General features: G+C 58.0%; 1 protein-coding gene across 6 annotated transcripts in view; it reads right to left on the bottom strand.

Annotated features, from left to right (window-relative positions):
* The window catches only part of ZNF787 (zinc finger protein 787), a 31,087-nt gene that overhangs the window by 10,885 nt on the left and 1,426 nt on the right, over positions 1 to 18,776 (bottom strand). The window contains exons 1-3 of one of the 6 annotated variants that reach the window (XM_042970690.1): positions 13,954 to 14,192; positions 6,165 to 6,337; positions 939 to 1,027 (exon numbers count right to left, since the gene is read on the bottom strand). In XM_042970690.1, coding sequence (XP_042826624.1) covers positions 939 to 1,017 — 79 coding nt within the window. In that variant the 5' untranslated portion in view covers positions 1,018 to 1,027; positions 6,165 to 6,337; positions 13,954 to 14,192. Of the gene's footprint in view, positions 1 to 938; positions 1,028 to 6,164; positions 6,338 to 7,015; positions 7,249 to 10,845; positions 13,042 to 13,953; positions 14,193 to 18,776 lie in introns of those variants that run through there. The other 5 variants (XM_042970691.1, XM_042970692.1, XM_042970689.1 and 2 more) reach the window with 5 other exon arrangements.

Below are 18,776 nucleotides of genomic sequence, written 5' to 3'. Positions count from 1 at the left end.
CAGGCATGGGTCCTCCCTGTGGGGGCAGCTGGGTCAGAGTAAGCACGGAGCCCCCATGACTCGGTTTCCTGCTCTGTACCCAAGGCTGCTGGGGACCTCCCGGCAGGGAGTTTCTCTTCATTCTCCTCCAGACGATCTTAGAATAAAGAAGCGGGAGGAGCCCGGGGCTTCATAGTAACATCTACCCCCACGTGTGGTCCGGGCCCTCATAACCCTTCTCTTGGCCACTATGGTACACTGGCACAAGGTTGTGAACTCAGTGCCTGTTTTGTAAATAAAGTTTTATTGGCACATGGTCACATTCATTCACTTCCAGATGGTCCGGCTGCTTTCCTGCTGCAAGGGCAGGGCACAGGGCCAGAAAACCAGAAGTATCTCCCTTCTGGCCCTTTACGGTAAAAGCCATTTGCCAACTCGGTGCCGGCCCGGCCGAAAACACTTCATCAGCAGCACGAGAAGAACGTCCGTGCTTTATTTCCCGGCTGCCCTACGGGAAAGCCCCCCGCAAGCAAACCCCAGGCCCCACGAGCTCAAAAAGGAGTTTTACTCAACCCAAATAATGCTTTATTAAATAAAACAAGGTACCAGTATTTAAAAAGTGAAACATTTCCCATAAAAACCCAGATACCCAGCTTTCCCCAAAAACCCAGCAGACAGCCGCCCCTGTAGTCCTGTCAGCTCAGGTCACAGTCCCACCCCAACCCTGTCACACCCGCCCCCTGGTCTACAGTCTCTTGCTTGGGAGAAGCACAGGCCACCTAGAAACAGGGCAGCGTGGCCAGGCCGCTGGGGGGTGAGGGGGCCGGGCCATGAGGGCAGGAGGAGGGATGGACAGCAGCAGCCCCCAAGGGCTCCCAGAGCCACAGGAGGAGAGGTGCAGGGAGCCGGGGTCCAGGAAGGGGGCAGGATCGGCCAAGAACCGCCCAAGGCCACCTCACCTGGGTTCTCATGACTGGCCATCTGCTGGTCCTCGGAATCCAGCGGCCCCGGAGACCAGGCCTCTTCCCGAAGCTCCATGTCTGGGTCCCTGTTAAGAGAGGATGAGACGGAACGACAGAGTTTACAGGATGCCAGGCGCCGCACTGGCTCCAATCCGCGCTCAAGCACGGCCCCGGCAGACAGAAGGCATGTGGCAGCAGGTACCTGAGGGACCCTGCATGGGGGACCAGCCCAAGGCCACACCCGATCTGGGGAGGAGCGGCTGCCACCAGGCTCTTGTCCCAGAACCGCCAGGGCGAGACACCGCCTCCCACCTGGGCCTCCACGGCCGCCCCACACACGATCGCCACCTTGGACCTGCCGGGGACCCAGGAGCGAGGAAGCCCTCCATCCACGACACCCCGCCAGTCACAGGGTTGAAGGGCTGGCATGCCAGGCCCACGCCCAACGTCACGGGGAAGCAGACCGACGCAGGCACACAGGTCACCCACGGGGTCACGTTCTGTGGTCTCAAACGTGCATGAACTAAGACAGAGTCCACATCAGGGTCCTGGGGGAGGTAGCCGAGTCCCCAGGACACCTGCACTCAGAGGGGCAGCCAGACAGCCCCCGACGCCCTCCCAACCCCTTACCTCCTTACTGGCCCCAAGGGCCAAGGCCTGGCTCCTGGGGCAGACAGCCCCCCACCTCTTCCTGCCCCCTCCGGCCTCCATGATGCACTGAGCAGAGCTGGGCAGGCGTCTACCCTGTGTCTTAGACTCGGGCAGGGTGGGAGACCTAGGCGGCACCCAGCCCCAGGCGTTCGGCCCCTCGGGACCCGCTCCCTGGTGTGGCCTCACTCCCTGGCAGGAAGCCTGCAGCGGGCAGGACCTCTGGCAGGAGGCTGTAGCAGGCCAGGAGCAATCGACTGGACCGCAAGGGGCTCCTCTGCACCGTCAGGCCCTCGGGCCCCAAACCAAGGGAGCTGCTGCCTTAAGGTGAGCGCACGCAGCTCTGAGAAAACCGCCCCGGGGTCCTCCGCCCGCCACGGGACCTCACAGGGCAGCACCTGCTGCCCAGCATCTGGGAACAGCAGCCATCGGCCCCCCAGCACCACACACCTCCTCGCAACCGGCCTGACCCATTTCTCTCGAATCCCCCACCGACAAGGGGCTCACCACCACCCAGGCACCAAAGGAACCAACCGTTCCGAACCCGTTCCGCCCCACAGTGGCCTCTACTGACATCTGAGAGGAAGCCAGGCAACCGGCCGTCCCGCTGACAGACACACGCAGACACGTCTCCTGGGTCTGGGCCCTGTTCGACGTGGTACGGACACCATTAACTCCGAGCAGGCAGCACCGCTGCCCCACCATCAGATGAGGAAACGGAGGCAGGAGCGGCAGCGATCCGAAGGCACATGGCATGCAGAGAACCGCAAACACGCAGGCCAGGTCCGAGCAAACAGGACAGCCTGGCCCAGCCGGCCCCGCCCCGCAGGGCCCGCGAAGCGGCAGGAAGACAGATGCTGCTGTCCCCCCACGCCTCCCAAGAGCTTCCCGCCCCCCAGCCCCGGCTCCACATCACCCTGCACGGACACGCTCTGAACAACCACCATCCGATCGCAGCAGAGGTGAGATCACCAGGGAGCAGGGACAAGATGCCAACAGTGTGGCCACAGAGCCCCCGGCCCCAACCACTCTGCCTTCCTGACACCCAACCAGTTGTCACAAGGACCTGTAAGAGCACAGGACGTAACCAAAGACCAAGGCGGGGGGGGGGGGCGGGGGCGAAGGACACTGACGAAGGGATGGAAAGCAGCTGACTCGGAGGCGCTGCGGGGAGGCAGTGAGGAGCCCCTGGTTGGAGCCCCCAGCCCAGGCCTTCTCAAGGCCACCGTGCCACCGACCACGACAGGGAGCTACCATGAAGTGGGGCCAGGTCAGGAGACGGTGCCCTGTGCAGGCTCTCACCCCCACACGTGGTCAGAGCGCCCACTGTGACCCAGAGGCACCTGCCTGACTGATCACAGGCTCCCCCTCCACACAGGGCACTTATGGGACTAACCAGAAGACAAGGCGGGAGCGCCAGCAATTCTGCAGGGGCCGGCATGTGCTCGGTGGCACAGTCCCTTCCTGTCTACCTGTCCCTGCCACCCCCACCCCACGGGCACGGGGTGGTGAACAGGCCACAGCCCAGCCTCACGGGAGGTCCCTGCCAGTGATGAACAAGCAGGTGAGTGAGACAGTGAAGTTCATGGAGGGGAGGGGAGGGGAGGGGAGGGGAGGGGAGAGACAGGCAGCTGCACCAAGGCATCAGAAGAGGATCTCGCAGGTGGAGGGGCCGCAGGAGAAGCGTGGACTGGGAGGGATGCTGGTGGCAGGAACAGCAGGTACAAAGGCCCCGAGGCTGGAGATGCAGGGCTGGGAGGATTCTCTTGCAGAGCCCAGAAGGCCAAACGAAGGCCAAAGCTGATCCCTTTGAGCTGGGCACCGTCACAACACTGGGGCTCACTGATGTAGGGGCGCCAGGTCCTGGAGGTCCCTTGCAGCAATGGAAGGAGCACCGATGGTGGGCAGCCAGGACTCACTCGGCACGCACAGTGCCACGTGCAGCGCCACAGGGTCCCCCAAGGTCCAGGAGGGTGTGGAGATGAGGGAGGGAGGCCCCCCGAGCAATGTTCCACCCTGTCTGCCCGAGCCATCACCTCCCCAGAGGCCTCCCAGCCCCCAATCTGACCCACCCTGGGACCCACGAGGTGCCCGGCACCCACAACAGCACCAGGTGCCGATGGGGGCTGAGGATAGGCGCGTGGCACACGCCTGAATGGGCATGAACAGAACAGAGGCTGCAGGAACAAATGCCCTGGAACTGTGTCCCCCTTGCCCACCCACCAGCTCACACCCCACAGGGAGGACGGACTGCACCCCAGAGCCCAGTGAGCCCCAGCCAAGAGCGAGTGCCACACACGGTTCGGATGAAACCAGGCTGGCACAGTCCGGCCACTCGGCTGTGGAGCCGCAAACACTCTGACCCTGACCAGATAACCCCCTTCTCCAGAAACTAACTAGAGGGGAAAACCCGAACCTGGGAAAACGCTGCTTGCAAGGGAACAAGAGTTCATCACAGCCAGATTTAGAGCAGGGAAAAACTGGAAAGAAGCCATCAGCACCGGTGGGAGAGCTTAAGAAAATCCCACAGAGGGCTGGCTGCCTGGGCAGTCAGTGAAGCGTCCAACTTCAGCTCAGGTCACAATCTCACGGTCTGTGGGTTTGAGCCCTGCGTCGGACTCTGCACGGACACCTCAGAACCTAGAGCCTGCTTCGGATTCTGTGTCTCCCTCTCTCTGCCCTTTCCCTGCTTGCACTCTCTCTGTCTCTCTCTCTCAAACATAAACATTAAAAACAAACTTTTTTTAAGAAAAAGTAAATCCCACAGATGTCACAGCCTCACAGACAATGGTCCTGATGCCCTCTGATGATAGCAGACAAGTGATTTTAACTTTTTTCTTTTTGTTTATCTTCATTTTCTCTATTTTTTCTATTTACGTTAACGGGTAATTACTTCTGTAACAGGGGAAAGACTAAAAATTGATTCCTTTCTGGGACAGCCGTCGCGTATGGCAACGGGAAACTCGCTGGGTATTGAGGGGGCAAAGTGGACACAGCCGGATGGCCCTCGGGTCACACAGGGTAACCGCGAACCCACAAAAACCCTCATGCTGGGCTGGCGGGCGTGCAGGACGGGGCGGCCGCCGTGGGCAACAGTCTGGCGGCTCCTCACGTGGTAAACAGACTTACCTTGTGACCGGCGACTCCGCTCCTAGGCATACACCCACGAGACATAAAGCACGTGTCCACACGCAGACCAGCCCACGAACACTCACGGCAGTGCCCTTCGCAGCATAAACACCAGAGGAAGAAACCAGCCACAAAGGATGCGGACAGCAGATTGCATCTATGCGGATGGCCAGGACAGACAGGAGCGGCTGCCAGGGGCTTGGGGGTGGAGACGGAGAGGGACCGCTAATGCGCTTTTTACGGAATGAGAAAATTCTGGAATCAGACCATGGTGACGGTTGCGCAACGTTTTGTGAATATATTAGAAGCCGCTAAACTGTACGTGTCAAAGGGTGAATTTCACCACATGTAAGTTACACCTCAATTGAAAACAAAGACTTGGGGCACCTGCCTGGGGGGCTCAGTCGGTTGAGCATCCAACTCTCAATTGGCTCAGGTCATGATCTCACGGTTCACGAATTCCAGCTCCACATCAGGCTCCTCGCCCGCTGGCAGGGCAGAGCCTGCTTGGGATCCTCTCTCTCTGTCTCTGCCCTTTATGTTCTCTAGTGTTCTCTCTCTCTCAAAAAAAATAAATAAATAAATAAATAAATAAAACTTCAAAAAATAAAAAAAACAAAGAAGACAGACTTCAAAAAACGTAAGGGCCCCCTGATAACAAGGCCACAAATGCTAAAAATGAGGCAAGAAGGGAGCATCTCTACTTGCTAAATGAAACATTGCCCCATTCATGAACCGCTTAACAAAGCCAATTGTGTCCTCAAGAAAAGCGAGGTAAGCCACAGGAAAGAGCCGGTAAGTGCCCACAGGGTTGTGGCTTGCGGGGTTGGGGTGAAGGAGGTGGGCCCGGACAGCCGGCTCGGCTCCCTCCTCTGTGCACGGAAACTTGTTTGCCAAGTGCGCATGCTGTGCTTCCCCTGAATTAATGTGTAAGTCGCTGACAGCAGGGACTTCCCGGCCCCGGGCCTCCACCGCAGGCCAGCTTCCTGCAGCAAGAAGGCCTCGGCCTTCGCTCCGTCCCCTTCCTGTCCCTGTCCTGCCCCGCCCCCCAGGGAACCTTTGGGCTCTGGGGCACCTGGGCCGGGCGGCAGGGACAGGAACCCCTTCTGGCTGTGCCGGACAGCAAGGTGTCAGCGGCTGCCCCACGGCCCGATGAGGTTCCTGGGCAGCCAGCAGATGGTCACCCAGAGCCAGGAGCCTGGTGCCCACATGGAGGCAGTGAGGGAGCCAGTGCAGCGACACATGGGGCTCCCCGTGAACAGAGCAGAGGCAGGGCTCCATCAGGGCCACCACCAGGGCCATCTACCCCAAATAGGCCACTTTGCTTCCTGGAAGCAGGAAATGAAACCCGCACAGCAAAGTGCCCTCCCTGGACCAGGAGGAAAGACCATCCTTCCCTCCAGACCCCAGAGAAGGAAGTGTGTATAAACGGACCTCCTAACATACCCTTCTGTCCTCCAGTCCCCTCCAGGGGGACCCTTCTGTCCTCCAGGGGCTGCAGCACCTTGGCCTCCGAACTTCTCTGGGTGTTCACTTCTCTTGCTTGGGCTCCCGTGTTTGTGGAAACACAATCCGCGTGCTTTTCTCCCATTGATGTGTTTTAGTCACAGCAGGAAACCCTAAGAGGGCAGGGGAAACTCTTACCTCCCCCACAGACCACTGGGAAAGGCCTCTTTGTGGGACAGACCGGACTGAGAGGGAGTCATAGTCATGGTCCGCCCGCCCATCAGCTACCCCCTGCTACCAATGGGTTTCACCTGAGTGTTTTAATGGTCACCCTTTAAAACATATCTAAGTAGCTACGCCACATCCTCAATCATGCCCCTTGGCCTGTAAAGCCCAAAATATTTACCTTCTGGCTCATTACAGAAAATGTGTGCCAACCCTGATATAAAGGAACAAGGGCCACCCAGACTCCCTGGCCAGCCCTGGAGGTGCTCTGCCTCCCGCGGGAAGCAGAGACGGCCAGAGGAGTGTGCCTGAGGGGCCTCAGCAGGGATGCCAGTTGGAAAGAGGCCCTGAGCCCGGGCACTGTCCTGAAACCCCAGTAATTTTCTCTGCATCTGTGTTTGGCACATCAAGTGTGACAGGACAAGGAAGTGTGCACCGGGCAATTGGAGCCGGGCCACGCCCTGTGCCTGAGAAACCCGGGCAGAGAGGGTGTGGGCTCCCGTGGGCATCTCCACGTGGAGGGAGCTCAACGGCAAATACCAAGTGAAATCACCCTGACAGATCACGAGACCCCAGAAGAAAGGAAAAAGCTTTTTTCCTGCTTTTTGCACAAGCAAGGGGCTCACCTCTTCATTTTGCAGAGTCCCAAAAATTATGGAGCCTGCCCTGGGGGCAGCAGATGAAGCATTAGGGGCAATGAGGGCGAGCGCATACAGGTCACACAGGCCCTGGCCAGGAGTCTGCACGTTAATCCAAACACAGCAGGAAACCATGTTTTCACAGAGGATTTGCAGAGGCCTCGGAAAGACAAAGATGCATCTTCTGGGGCACCTGGGAGGCTCAGTCTGTTGAGCGCCGACTCTTGGTTTCAGCTCAGGTCATGATTTCACAGTTCGTGGGTTCGAGCCCCGAGTCGGGCTCTCTGCTGACAGCACAGAGCCTGCCTGGGATTCTCTCTCTCCCCCTCTTTCTCTGTGCCCCTCCCCCAGCTTGTGTGTGCTCACTCGTGCTCTCAAAAAATGACGCACCTTCTTGTTCTGACTTTTGAGGGGTCAGGAGGTTTCCCGCTGGACCTGCCAGTCAGGGGTGAGCCAGGAGCAGGGCACACTCCCGGGTTACACCACCTCCCAGGGGATTTAAGCAAACTATAGGGGTGAGGCCACGGCCCACAGTGGTGCTACCCTGGCCTGGAAGCTGGGCCCTGCCGGCCACTGCCCTGCACTGTGATCCTCCCTGGGATGACCAGCAGGTGCCCCAGGGGTGAGCACACAAGGCAGGGAGGAGCCAGGGGTCCTTGTGAAGAGTTAGGAAGGGTGTTCACTACACGTACCCAGGCCCTTCCTCTCCCATCCACTCACTCACTCACTCACTCATTCACTCGCTCATTCACTCGCTCACCCACTCATTCACTCGCTGGCTCATTCATTCATTCATTCACTAGCTCACTCATTCGCTCACTCACTCACTCACTCACCCACTCAAGGAGCTGCTGAGCCCTCCAGTCAGACCCTGGGGGCCTGTGGCTTATGGGTCCTACACCCAGGATCTCAGAGGCGTGGGGGAAGGGCTGCAGCCCCCGACCCACCTCCCACTTGCTGTGGAGAAAGCCAGATTCTGCACTGTGACACCTTCGGAGACCCGCCTACCCCCCATGCTCCCTCCCAGCCCCAAGTTTCTCCCCACAGCCTCTGTGTGACCTCGCCCATTCCTGAAGATGAAGAACGGGCCTCCCCCAGCCCGCCGGAGCCGGGCCCTTGAGCGATCCAATTAGCACAGGGGCAGACAGGGCCCAGCCGCTATGAAGCTCAGACAAATTATTGTTATTATTGTTGTTATGAGATCCCGCCCACCTGCTCTGGATGCCAGCCCACCAATTAGCCCCTCTCTTTCTTCTGCTGCCAATCTCATTGCCTCCCCTCCCCCGCGCCAAGCAGCTCCAAACCACCCCTTCTGAACCCGTGCCTGGCAGGGCCCTTCCCTCCAGGACACCCCCCTGCCTGCCTTCCTCCCTCACCTCCCAGCCCTCCCCTCTCCTCCCCCCTCAGAGCTGGGCTGTGACTTCCACCTCCTGCCTTACCTCCCACCCACTCCCAACCACTCCCCCAGCCTCTGGGTCACCAAATCCAAGGGCTATTTAACCCCTGTGCTGGCAGCGAGCACACCTTCCCCTCCCCTCACAGGGCTCCATGGCCCAGCCGCCTAGGACACAGTCCTCCCGCCTCCTCCTTCCCACCCCGTCCACCCTCCCCCTGCCTCCCCATGCCCACTCCTTCCCAACACCCCTTCAAAGTCTGCTCCCCACCCCAACCCAGTCATCTTTCTAAGTCACTCAACTCAAACCGCCCAACTAAAGATGAGCAAAGGGCCAGAACAGACGTCCTCTAAAGGGCTGAGGAGAACGTAACAAGACTCTCAGCCTCATTCGCCATCACAACAGGGTCCCACGGTGTCAGAACACAGGTGACAGAAAGCAGAAGGCATCGAGAGCCGACGAGGAGGAGCACACCCTGGAACCCGCACAGGCTGCTGGCTGGGCTGGGAAATGGGGCAGCGGCTCTGAAGGGACTGGCGGCCCCGGAAGGCAAAGCACAGAGCCACCGCGGGATCGCGTCACGCCGGCTTTGACTAGACACCCAACAGAGACAGGAACAGGTCCGCACTAAGTGTCCACACGTGCGGTCACAGAGGCATAAACCATGACGCCCAGACACGGAGACAAGCCAACTGCCCATCGACAGACGAACTGATACACAAACTGTGGTTCGATCACACGACAGAACGCTATCCTGTCACATGCCGCCTCATGGATGAACCCAGAAAACCTCACGCTGTGTGAAGAGGCCACACATGGAGAGCCCGTTCACATGAAATACCCAGAACAGCAAATGCAGAGATGGGACGTGGATTAGGGATTCCAGGGGACGGGGGGCAGAGAAGGGGAGTGGGTGCAGCCTCTTTCTGGGATGACGAGGACATTCTGGGGCAATGGGCGTACCTGTGAGCACGTCACCCACCACCGAATTGTGCGGTGTAAGCGGGGGACCCGTGTGGAACAGGACTCATGCCGCTGCCCTGCCTCGACTACCCTGCTGCACGTGCCCACTGCGCTTCACCCAGCCCCTCAATCCCACCCCCACCTCCCGCCCATGGCCTGTCCGCCACCCACCTGGCACCTTCTTACCTTTCCAGGGTCCACTCATGTGTCACCGCCCAGGCCGCCTAGGCCCCGCCCCGGTTCCCCTGGCTGGGCACCACCACCTGGAACCCTGTCTTGTGCACAGAGCTCACTGACGGCAAGCAGCCTGTGCACACGTCCCTCGCTCAGCAGGGGCCACTCGGACCCCAGGCACCTTTTCGGCCAGGATGGTGATGCCCACAAACCCCTCCACTCTCCTCACCAGCTCCTACCCACTTCCCTTTTCTGTGGGCAGCTTCACCCCTCACTCCAGGCCTGAAAACCCATGCGCTCCCTCCTCTGCCCCCACCTGGATCACCTCCGACCCCCACAGCTGGGCCTGTCAGACTCCCCTGTGGTTTGAACACTGAGGGATAGTCTGCAGCACCATGGGAAACGCAAGCCCTTTTCTGTGGGGACAGGGAGCTCTCTGTCAACCTCTCCTGTCCCATTCCTTCCACAACGATTGGTCTGCTCAGACTCTTTCCACCTTACCTGGGTCGGCTGAGTAGACCCTACTTCCCCAGAATGTAACCCGCACCCCATCCGGGATGTCCAGTGCTCTCAGAAAGAGCTGAGCAAAGCAGTCCCTTTCGATCCTGCTCTTCTGTCCCCTCCCCACCCCCACCCCCACCCCCACCCGCTGTCTTCCCCTTTTCCTGGACTGCCTCCCAGGGAGTCTACCTCATGGCTTGGTCGCTCCCGTCCACCTCCCGTCTAGACTGGCCACCATCCTCAGGGGCACCACGCACCCCTGCCTCCAATCCTTCGTGCCCCACCCAGGGTGCAGCCCACCCCAGGGGCCCCGGCAGGAGGCACACTCCAGAGGCCCTAGTCACCACTCCCCACTACGTCCCAGAGAAAAGTTTCTAGAATTCCCAGAACCTCGCTGTGCTGTTATGGCGGCAGGCGGGTGGGGAGTGTGGAGGCCACCTGCCACCATCCGGGAATGCTCAGCATTCAGATCTAGAGATGTCTGTGAACACTCCTGATTCTTAAATCTTCGCCAGTAACTAAACATTGCTTACACAAACAAAAATATTCTCCAGGACAGAAAAAAAAAGACGCAAGCACACCTACAGACCGCCTATGTGTCACTGGTCAATCAGACCAGTGGGCCAGACCCCCATTCTCTAGTGGGCCTGTTTGTCCACATTCTACCTGCAGACGGGCTGCCAGGGCCCAGCAAAAGTAGCACCTCCCCAGGAAGCTTTCCCAGACTTCTCCCTTCCCTTAGCTCAACTGTCCTCTTTTCAAATAATAGTAACAGATCCCACTCACCAAGCACAACTACATCTCAGACCTGGGTGCAGGGTGCTGTGGGTTCATAATCCTAATCCCCACAACCCCAGGCGGAAGAGAGGACAGGCTCTCTGGGCAGGCTGCCAGAGTCAGAATCGGCCCCACCACCCCCCAGCCATGTGACCTTGGACAAGGTGCTTCAGCCTGTGAGCCTCCTCACCCTTGTGAGTCCTGCATCAAGATCAAAGCAGAGCTCTTCGTGAGTGAAGAGCTCAACAGGGAGCCAGATGCCCAGTACGTGCCTTGTGACCCCTGAGAGGACTGTTCAAACTGGGGTTCAGACAACTTCGGTGGCTGACCTGTCATCACAAAACCATGAAGTCGAGGAGCACAGACTCCAGCCGGGTCGGCCAGCCTCCAAGGCCGTTTCTTTTCTCCTCGCTCTTAGAACGCCAGCCCCGGCTTCCTTAACTTCCCCGGGTGGCCTGGCAGAGCAGCACAGGGCCCTGGTCCACCCACCCAGGCTCGGCGTGGCTGGCTGCTCAGCAGTCATGAGGCGACAGCTCTCTGTGCTACTACAACAAAGCCACCGACACTATGAGCGTCAGAGTCACACGTGAAATGAGGGGCTGGGTCTCAGAGTACCCTGAATCAGCCAGTGACCCTGCAGGTACCTTCGTGACAACACACCCGTGGCAGAGGGAGACCAGAGTCCCCAACCCTACGACTGATACCTAAGAGGCCTTCATGACGGCCTGTATCTCCCCAGACCCCAGGCGGCGGCATGATGGTGAAGGGCCAGGTCCTGGACTCTTGCACACACTGGTGCTCTTATGCAGCTGTGGGGCCTGGGGCTCGATCCCCCACCCCTAAACTGGGGGTAGTCACCCCCATCCCAGGGCCTCTCAGAGCTCAGAACAGCGAGTACTAAGCGCAGGCAGGACCAGACGCCCGCCAGGCGCTCAGAAAGCCAAGTGCCGGCAAATTTAGTCTGTCTCCACCAAGAGGGCAGGGCCATAGCTGACTCCCAAGGCCCCAGCTCCCAGCACACACAAGGCCTTGGGCAGCATGGAGGACAACCAAAGGAGCTCACCGTCCTCCTCCGCGGAGTCCCAGGGTCCTCTTGGCCAATCCCTCCCTGTCCTTCAAGACTCGGACACACCACCTTCCCCAGGACATGCTTCTAGAGTTCCTGGGAGCTGTTCTGGGACATTCCCCCAGTCCTTTGCTGCTTCTGTGTGTGTCTCCCCAACAGGTCTCCAAGCTGCTGCAGGACAGGAACTGCCAGTGCCGCCCGGCTCTGACTCTGGGCCAGGGGAGCCTCTTCTCCCACCCCACAGCAGAGCACTGCACCCGTGGGCCCAGCACACAGCCGAGTTGTCCAGGGAACGCTAGGCTGTGCTATCTTAGGGGAGAGCAGGAAACGGAGCATGAAAAAGGGAAGTGACAGATCCAAGGTCACCAAGATGGAAGAGACAGGAGACAAGGCCTGGCCTAGGAAGGCCTGGCCCCGGAGCCATTCCCACATAGTTTACGGTCACCTCTCTGAGGTTTGTTCTCACTTCAAACGGAAAGCATTAAGAGCTTCCCTACCAAGATCAATACTATTATTAACATTCCATTTCACCTGGACAGAAATTGAGATGTTAACGTTCATCCGTGCTGTAAAATCACAAAGTATGAGGTGTGGAGCTGGGATGTGAACACAGGTCTGTCTGACCCCAGAGTTCTTAATTAATTGGTCACAGTGCTCCTCATGGGCCAGGCAGGGTGACAAGCCCTAGCCCTGCTCCAGCTCCTCAGCTGGGCAGGGGTGGGGGTGGGGATAGATCTGGAAGGCTGCCAAGGAAAAAACTAAGACATGAGATAACACAAGTCGGAATCCGATCTGAGTGTCGTCAGGGCTGAGGCAGAAGGCCGGAGGGCCAGAGGGGACTACAGCAAAGGCAGGCAGGTGAATGCCAGCTGCATTTAGCCAAAGAGGCTTACAGCCTTACAGAGGAGATAAGCCAGGATCAATGGCAACCGTGCGTCCCCAGAGCAGAAGCCAGCTCTGACTCCCAACTGGATCCTCGGCATTGCCGGACGCGGGGCCTGGCACCAGGAAACCACACACCGAGTCACTCCCTTCCTGAAAGCCCCCGGGACTGGGCTGTGCAGGGATGCCAGCCCTGGGCTCCCACAGCCCTCCCCACCTCCCAATAAGGGATCTGGGTGGGGACTCTGCCCTCCTGCTCCAGGACCTTGCTCATCTCTCTGCCCTGGCGCCCAGTACGGGGCCGGCCCTGGAGGAGCCTGTGGGTCACTTTTCCATCGCGTGATGCCGCCATCCTGGGCTGGCCTGACCCCACGGGGCCAGTGGCACGTATCTCCAGGAACCGGGGTGTCCCCCCCTTGAGGCCGGGACAGGGTCTGGAGTATAAAACAGCACAGCTAGACGCCCGGGAGGCCTCGGGGTCGGCTTCGGGCCGGGCCACCGTCCGCCCCTGTCCCGCGGGCCACGCGGTGCCTGACCTTGGCCCAGTCACTTCCCCTACGGCGCACGCGCTTCCTGCCCGCCGCCCGCGCCGGAGCGAATGAATGAGCCTCCCGCCGGGCGAATGCCCTAATCACCGGCCGGATCAAAGGCCGCACGCAGCCCGCCCAGGGCAGCAGCGGAACCCGGGCTTCTCTGAAAAGGGGAAGGAGGTGGGGGTGACAAGCCGGGGACCCAGACGCGCCCCCCGGGCCGCCGTTTCCGGTCAGGCCAGCCCAGCCCGCGCGTCCCCTTCCCCCACCGGGGCCTCAACTTCCCCCGGGAATCGCCACCACTTCCGGCCACGACCCGCCGGAGAAGCTGCGGCGGCCCCACCCCCGAGCCCCCAGCCCGAGCCCCGGCGCTGCGCAGGCGCGCTCCCTCCCCGGCGCGGTCCCGGCGCGGCGCCGCGCACGCGCGCTCCCCGCGGCTCCGCCTGGCGCGCCCTCGCCCGCCCGCGTCACCGGCCGCGCGCCCACTCACGCCCCCCCAGCACGCGCACGCGCACTCTCCCGCCCAGTCGCGCTCGCCCGCCCGCCTCCCCGCCCGCCCCCCGCCCGCAGCCCGGCTCCCGAGGCGCGCGCCCACCCGGCCCTGGGTTCACGCCCCCCGCCCCCGCGCCCTCCCCTCACCTCCTCGGTCCCGGGGCCGCCGCGCCGCACTCCTCCTCTCTGCTCCCTCGCGGATGGTGGCAGCGGCGGCAGCGGCGACTCAGACCCTGGGGTCAGGGGGACGGGCGCCCAGGCCGGAAGTGACCTTCCTGGCCGCTTCCGCCCGCGCTGCTCCCCCTCCCCTTCCCACTCCCCCTCCAGCCTCCACCCCGTCCTCGCCGCTCTAGGAAGGCGAGCCCGGCGACCCCCTAGCCGCCGCCCCCCAAGCTCTATGGTACGGAGCGGACGCCCCTGGGAGCCACTTCCGGACACGTCTAGGACATGGGTCCTCCGTCCCCGCTCTATGGCGCCGCGCGCCGAGGGGCTTCGGGCCCCGCCCCCTTCCAGGACAGGAGGCGCGGGCCCGGCCCGTTAGGCGGAGACTTCCGGGTGCTCGGGAGGTACCCCCCCACCCCCAACCCGGCTCCCGGCGCTCGCGCCTGCGCGGTCGGCGCCCCGCGCCAGCCTGGGGCGGAAAGGTGTGGGAGAGAGTGGCGGCTAGGGCCGTTCGTGCCACCCCAGGTCCTCCTGTAGTCTCTATCATCGTAACCCCTTCCGTGCCGGGGCTCGAGGCGGTGGCAGCGTCCGCTTGTGTAGGCAGCTCCGGGACACAGCCCTGACGATCCCTGCCCAGTGTCCGCGACTGAGCCCAGTTAGGGTCCCGGAGCGAATCTCTAGGGTGGGGCTGGCGGCGGGGGAACCTGCTGCCCCCAAGGCAAGACCCACCAGTGCCCTCGTTTAGTGCACCTGCCACCTGCCAAGCCGGGCGACCAGCCAGCCCCTTCCTTCCCTGGGTCCCTGCCCTCTGGTGGGAGAGGGGAATGCTGGTCTCAGGTTTCACCTGAAGCCAACCCTGGAGCTGAGAGGGCTCACCGCCCCCCCCCCCCACCGGCCTCAGTGCCCTCCCTTTTAAGGGGGTAATAACACGTTATGCTCCTGCGAGGTCTTTGCATACATTAGGATCCGTTAATAACCTATTCCTCTTTTGCAGATAACAAGGGACAGAGAGCTCAAGGCACCTGCCGAAAGTCTCATGCAGAGAATGCAGAGCCTGGGCTCCAACCGTGGGCTCGCTCCCGATTCCTGTATTTGACCGTGCCTAAACTGCCTCCCATAATGGACCATTGATCCCAGTAGCTGAGGATTCACCTACTTTCCTCATGTGAGGCAGGCACTTAGGAAGCACTCACTGAATGTCAGCTGTTATTTCAGTGTTCTCATATAAGTAGATGTTTTAAAATTATTGTTTACACCACAGTGTGCTGGCAGGCCAAGTCATTGCCCACCCCCCTACCCCCAACGCTCCCCACCCCACACACTTGGCTGGCTCTCACGTCAGTGGCAGATGACTTACCGTAATTATTTATAAGTGTTTTATTATCATCATCACTGAAACAGTCACCAATAATAAATAAATAAACATAAATGACGGATTAAGAAAAGAGAAACAGTTACGGAGCTTGGGAGTCAGGAAGATGGGGATATACAATTCCCTTGTTGAATAACACCTCTCACAGCCTCAAGAATCTACAAATTTGCTTAATTTAGGACCTGATCCTAGCAAAGTCTCAGTGAAAATGCTAGTGATTAGCAGGACTTATTAGTGCTATTATTTCTGCTGTGGCCGCTGAATACCCTCATATTTCAATCTGCATCAATCATAAGATGTGTGTTGTTGATCTAATGACATCTTTTCAGGATAAAAAATAGTACTGTATTAAACGTACATGTAAATAGTAAGATATGCCTGTGTCTCACCTTCAGAAATATCGCAAAAGTAAATTTTTAAATACTAATTATTATTACTATGAGTAAGAACTTTACATCATGAAACCTGAGTATAAGACTCATCAGTGCTTCTCTGAATCAGATCACTTGTTGTGTGTCTGCAGTGGCCTGGAGGGGGGCAAAGTGGAAGGCACAGCTTCCTCCCTCTCCCTTTCCACCCTCCCAGCAAGACCAAATTGAGAACCCAATGATGAGATCTGGAGAGCTCTCTTGATCGCCAGACGGAAGCCATGTATTGAGGATGGTGATGCAACAGCTAGAAGGGGCCAGGTCAACACTTGGTGGCTTTACGAGAAAGAGGTTCTGTGCCAGCAGAGCTATGACATGAGAAAAGCTACCTTCTATCTGATTTAAATTTTTTTAATGTTCATTTATTTTTGAGAAAGTGGGACAGAGCACAAGCAGGGGAGGGGCAGAGAGAGGGAGACACAGAATCCCAAGCAGGCTCCAGGTTCCAAGCTGTGAGCACAGAGCCCAATGCGGGGCCCAAACTCACCAACTGTGAGACCATGACCTGAGCCAAAGTCCGATGCTTAACCGACTGAGCCACCCAAGCAACCCCCTTCTATCTGATTTTAAACCATTCATAATTCTGAGTGTCTCTCTTAAGACTGTCAAACCAATAACGGGTATTTCCAAGTCATAGGATGGGGTTATAGTCAAAATGGCTCATTGATCACAAAAACCTGCCCTTCCCTTTCAGAGTATAGAATTATCCCTGGAAATGCTATTTCCCATCCAGGGACTACAGCTTGACATCTGTGTGTGGCCTTGTGATTGGCTCTAAACACTAGGATGGGGGCAGAAGGGACACAGGGCATTTCCAGGCCACAGCTCTTAAAAACAAGCATGCTTGGAGTGCCTGGGTCACGGTCAGTCAGTTAAGCATCCGACTTCGGCTCAGGTCATGATCTCACAGTTCATGGGTTCAAGCCCCGTGTCAGGCTCTGTGCTAACAGCTCAGAGCCTGGAGCCTGCTTCAGATTCTGTGTCTCCCTCTCTCTCTGCCCCTCCCATGCTCTCTCTCTCTCTCTCTCTTTCAAAAATAAAACATTTTTTTAAAAAAAGGCATGCTTCTGTGCTCTTTTTGCTCCTGCTGGCTGGATACAGAAAATAACCAGGTCCTAGGGCATAGTGGAACTCCAAGAAAACTGGGCCTCTCAACAGCCACCTTCTGGAGACATTCTCCACCACCAGTACACAACACCCACCCAAGGCTGTTACCTCATCAAGAAATAGATGTCTAGGGACGCTTCGGTGGCTCAGTGGGTCGAGCATCTGACTTTGGCTCAGGTCATGACCAAGTGGTTCTTGAGATCTAGCCCCACATTGGGTTCTCTGCTGTCAGCCTGTCAGCACGGAGCCTGCTTTGGATCATCTGTCCCTCTCTCTGCCCTTCTCGCTCTCTCACTCGCTCTCTCAAAAAGAAATAGTTAAAAATAAATAAATAAATAATCTTTCCCCCTAAAAAAAAAATCAATGTCCAGTTTGTACACCCATGTTTACAGCAGCATTATTCACAAAAGATGGAAACAAATGGCCATTGACAAATAAATAAGCAAAATGTGGTTTAAAATAAATAAGCAGGGGCACCCGGGTGGCTCAGTTAGTTAAGCGTCTGATAGGCTCAGGTTGTGATCTCGCAATTCATGGGTTCGAGTCCCGGGTCGGGCTCTGTGCTAACAGCTCAGAGCCTGGAGCATCTTCGGGTTCTGTGTCTCCCTCTCTCTCTGCCCCTCCCCTACTTGCACTCTGTGTTTCTCTCAAAAATAAATATCAAAAAAAGAAAGAGGTGGGGGTCAAATGACCTGGCTGAGCTCAGGTGCCCCTAGCATCCCCTAAACCTCAGCTCTCCCCCTTCCGCTCAAGTGAGTCCCTCCAGACTCCTTCCAGGAAATCCCTATTTTGGCCATTTGGGTTCGTGTCACTGTAACCAAAGCACTGCGCACACGCGAGCCTCATTCAGGGTTGAAATGAGGGATTGAAGGAGGGCTGGACGAGGTGCTGTGTAAGCCTCCAGCGTGGCTGTCCTCACAAAAACGCCAGGGTGCATGGGGCAAGCACCAGCTGCCACTCTGGCACCCTTGACAACCCCCTCACATGTCCCCCCTGATGCTCCCTCCTACGCGGAACGGCCAGAACAGCTGCGGAGAGCAGGGTGCACGTGGAGTTTGCAGCTGTCCTCCAATCCCTGAGACACAGAGGAGAACACACACACACACACACACACACACACACACCCCTCCGATGTTCATTATTATGATAATGAGCAATCTTGGAGAGTTTTCATCCTGGGCTGGACACAGAGCTGAGTGTTCTGTTCCAATCAACGTGCCTCCTGCTCACTTCCACCCCGTGACGTAGCGCAGACCCTCGCTCAAAGTGTGGGCCTCGCACACGCCTAGTCCCCGACACCCAGGACCCCATAAGAAATGCAGGATCCCGGGCCTCGCTCCAACCTACGGGGGCAGACTGTGCATTTTAACCCGGTCCTCAAGCAGTTCCTACCCACGAGAAAGTCTGCAAAGAGTGAGTGCCAAATTAAATTAACTAGTTTAATTTAGTTAAATTTGAGTTCCAGGTAAATGATGAGTTGTTTTTTAGTATAAAAATGTACTGATCCTTATCGAAAAAAAATTACATCTGGTTTATTTTAAACACAAAAGGAATCAGGGCCCCTGGGTGGCTCAGTCGGTTAAGTGTCCAACTTCAGCTCAGGTCATGATCTCACGGTCCATGAGTTCGAGCCCCTTATCAGGCTCTGTGCTGACAGCTCAGAGCCTGGAGCCTGCTTTGGATTCTGTGTCTCCCTCCCTCTCTGCACCTCCCCACTCGTGCTCTGTGTCTGTATCTCTCAAAAATAAATAAATACTAAAAAAAAATTCAAATACAAATGGAACTGTGCATTATATATATATACACACATATATGTATATAAACATGTGTATACATATTTTTTAAGTGTATTTATTTATTTTGAGAGAGAGCACACAAGGGAGGGGCAGAGAGAGAGAAGG

The sequence above is a fragment of the Panthera tigris genome, chromosome E2, assembly GCF_018350195.1.
Source record: "Panthera tigris isolate Pti1 chromosome E2, P.tigris_Pti1_mat1.1, whole genome shotgun sequence".
In the NCBI taxonomy this organism is placed as follows: Eukaryota; Metazoa; Chordata; class Mammalia; order Carnivora; family Felidae; genus Panthera; species Panthera tigris.
The sequence above is the reverse complement of the archived record's forward strand: the minus strand, read 5'-3'. Positions and strand labels throughout refer to the sequence as shown.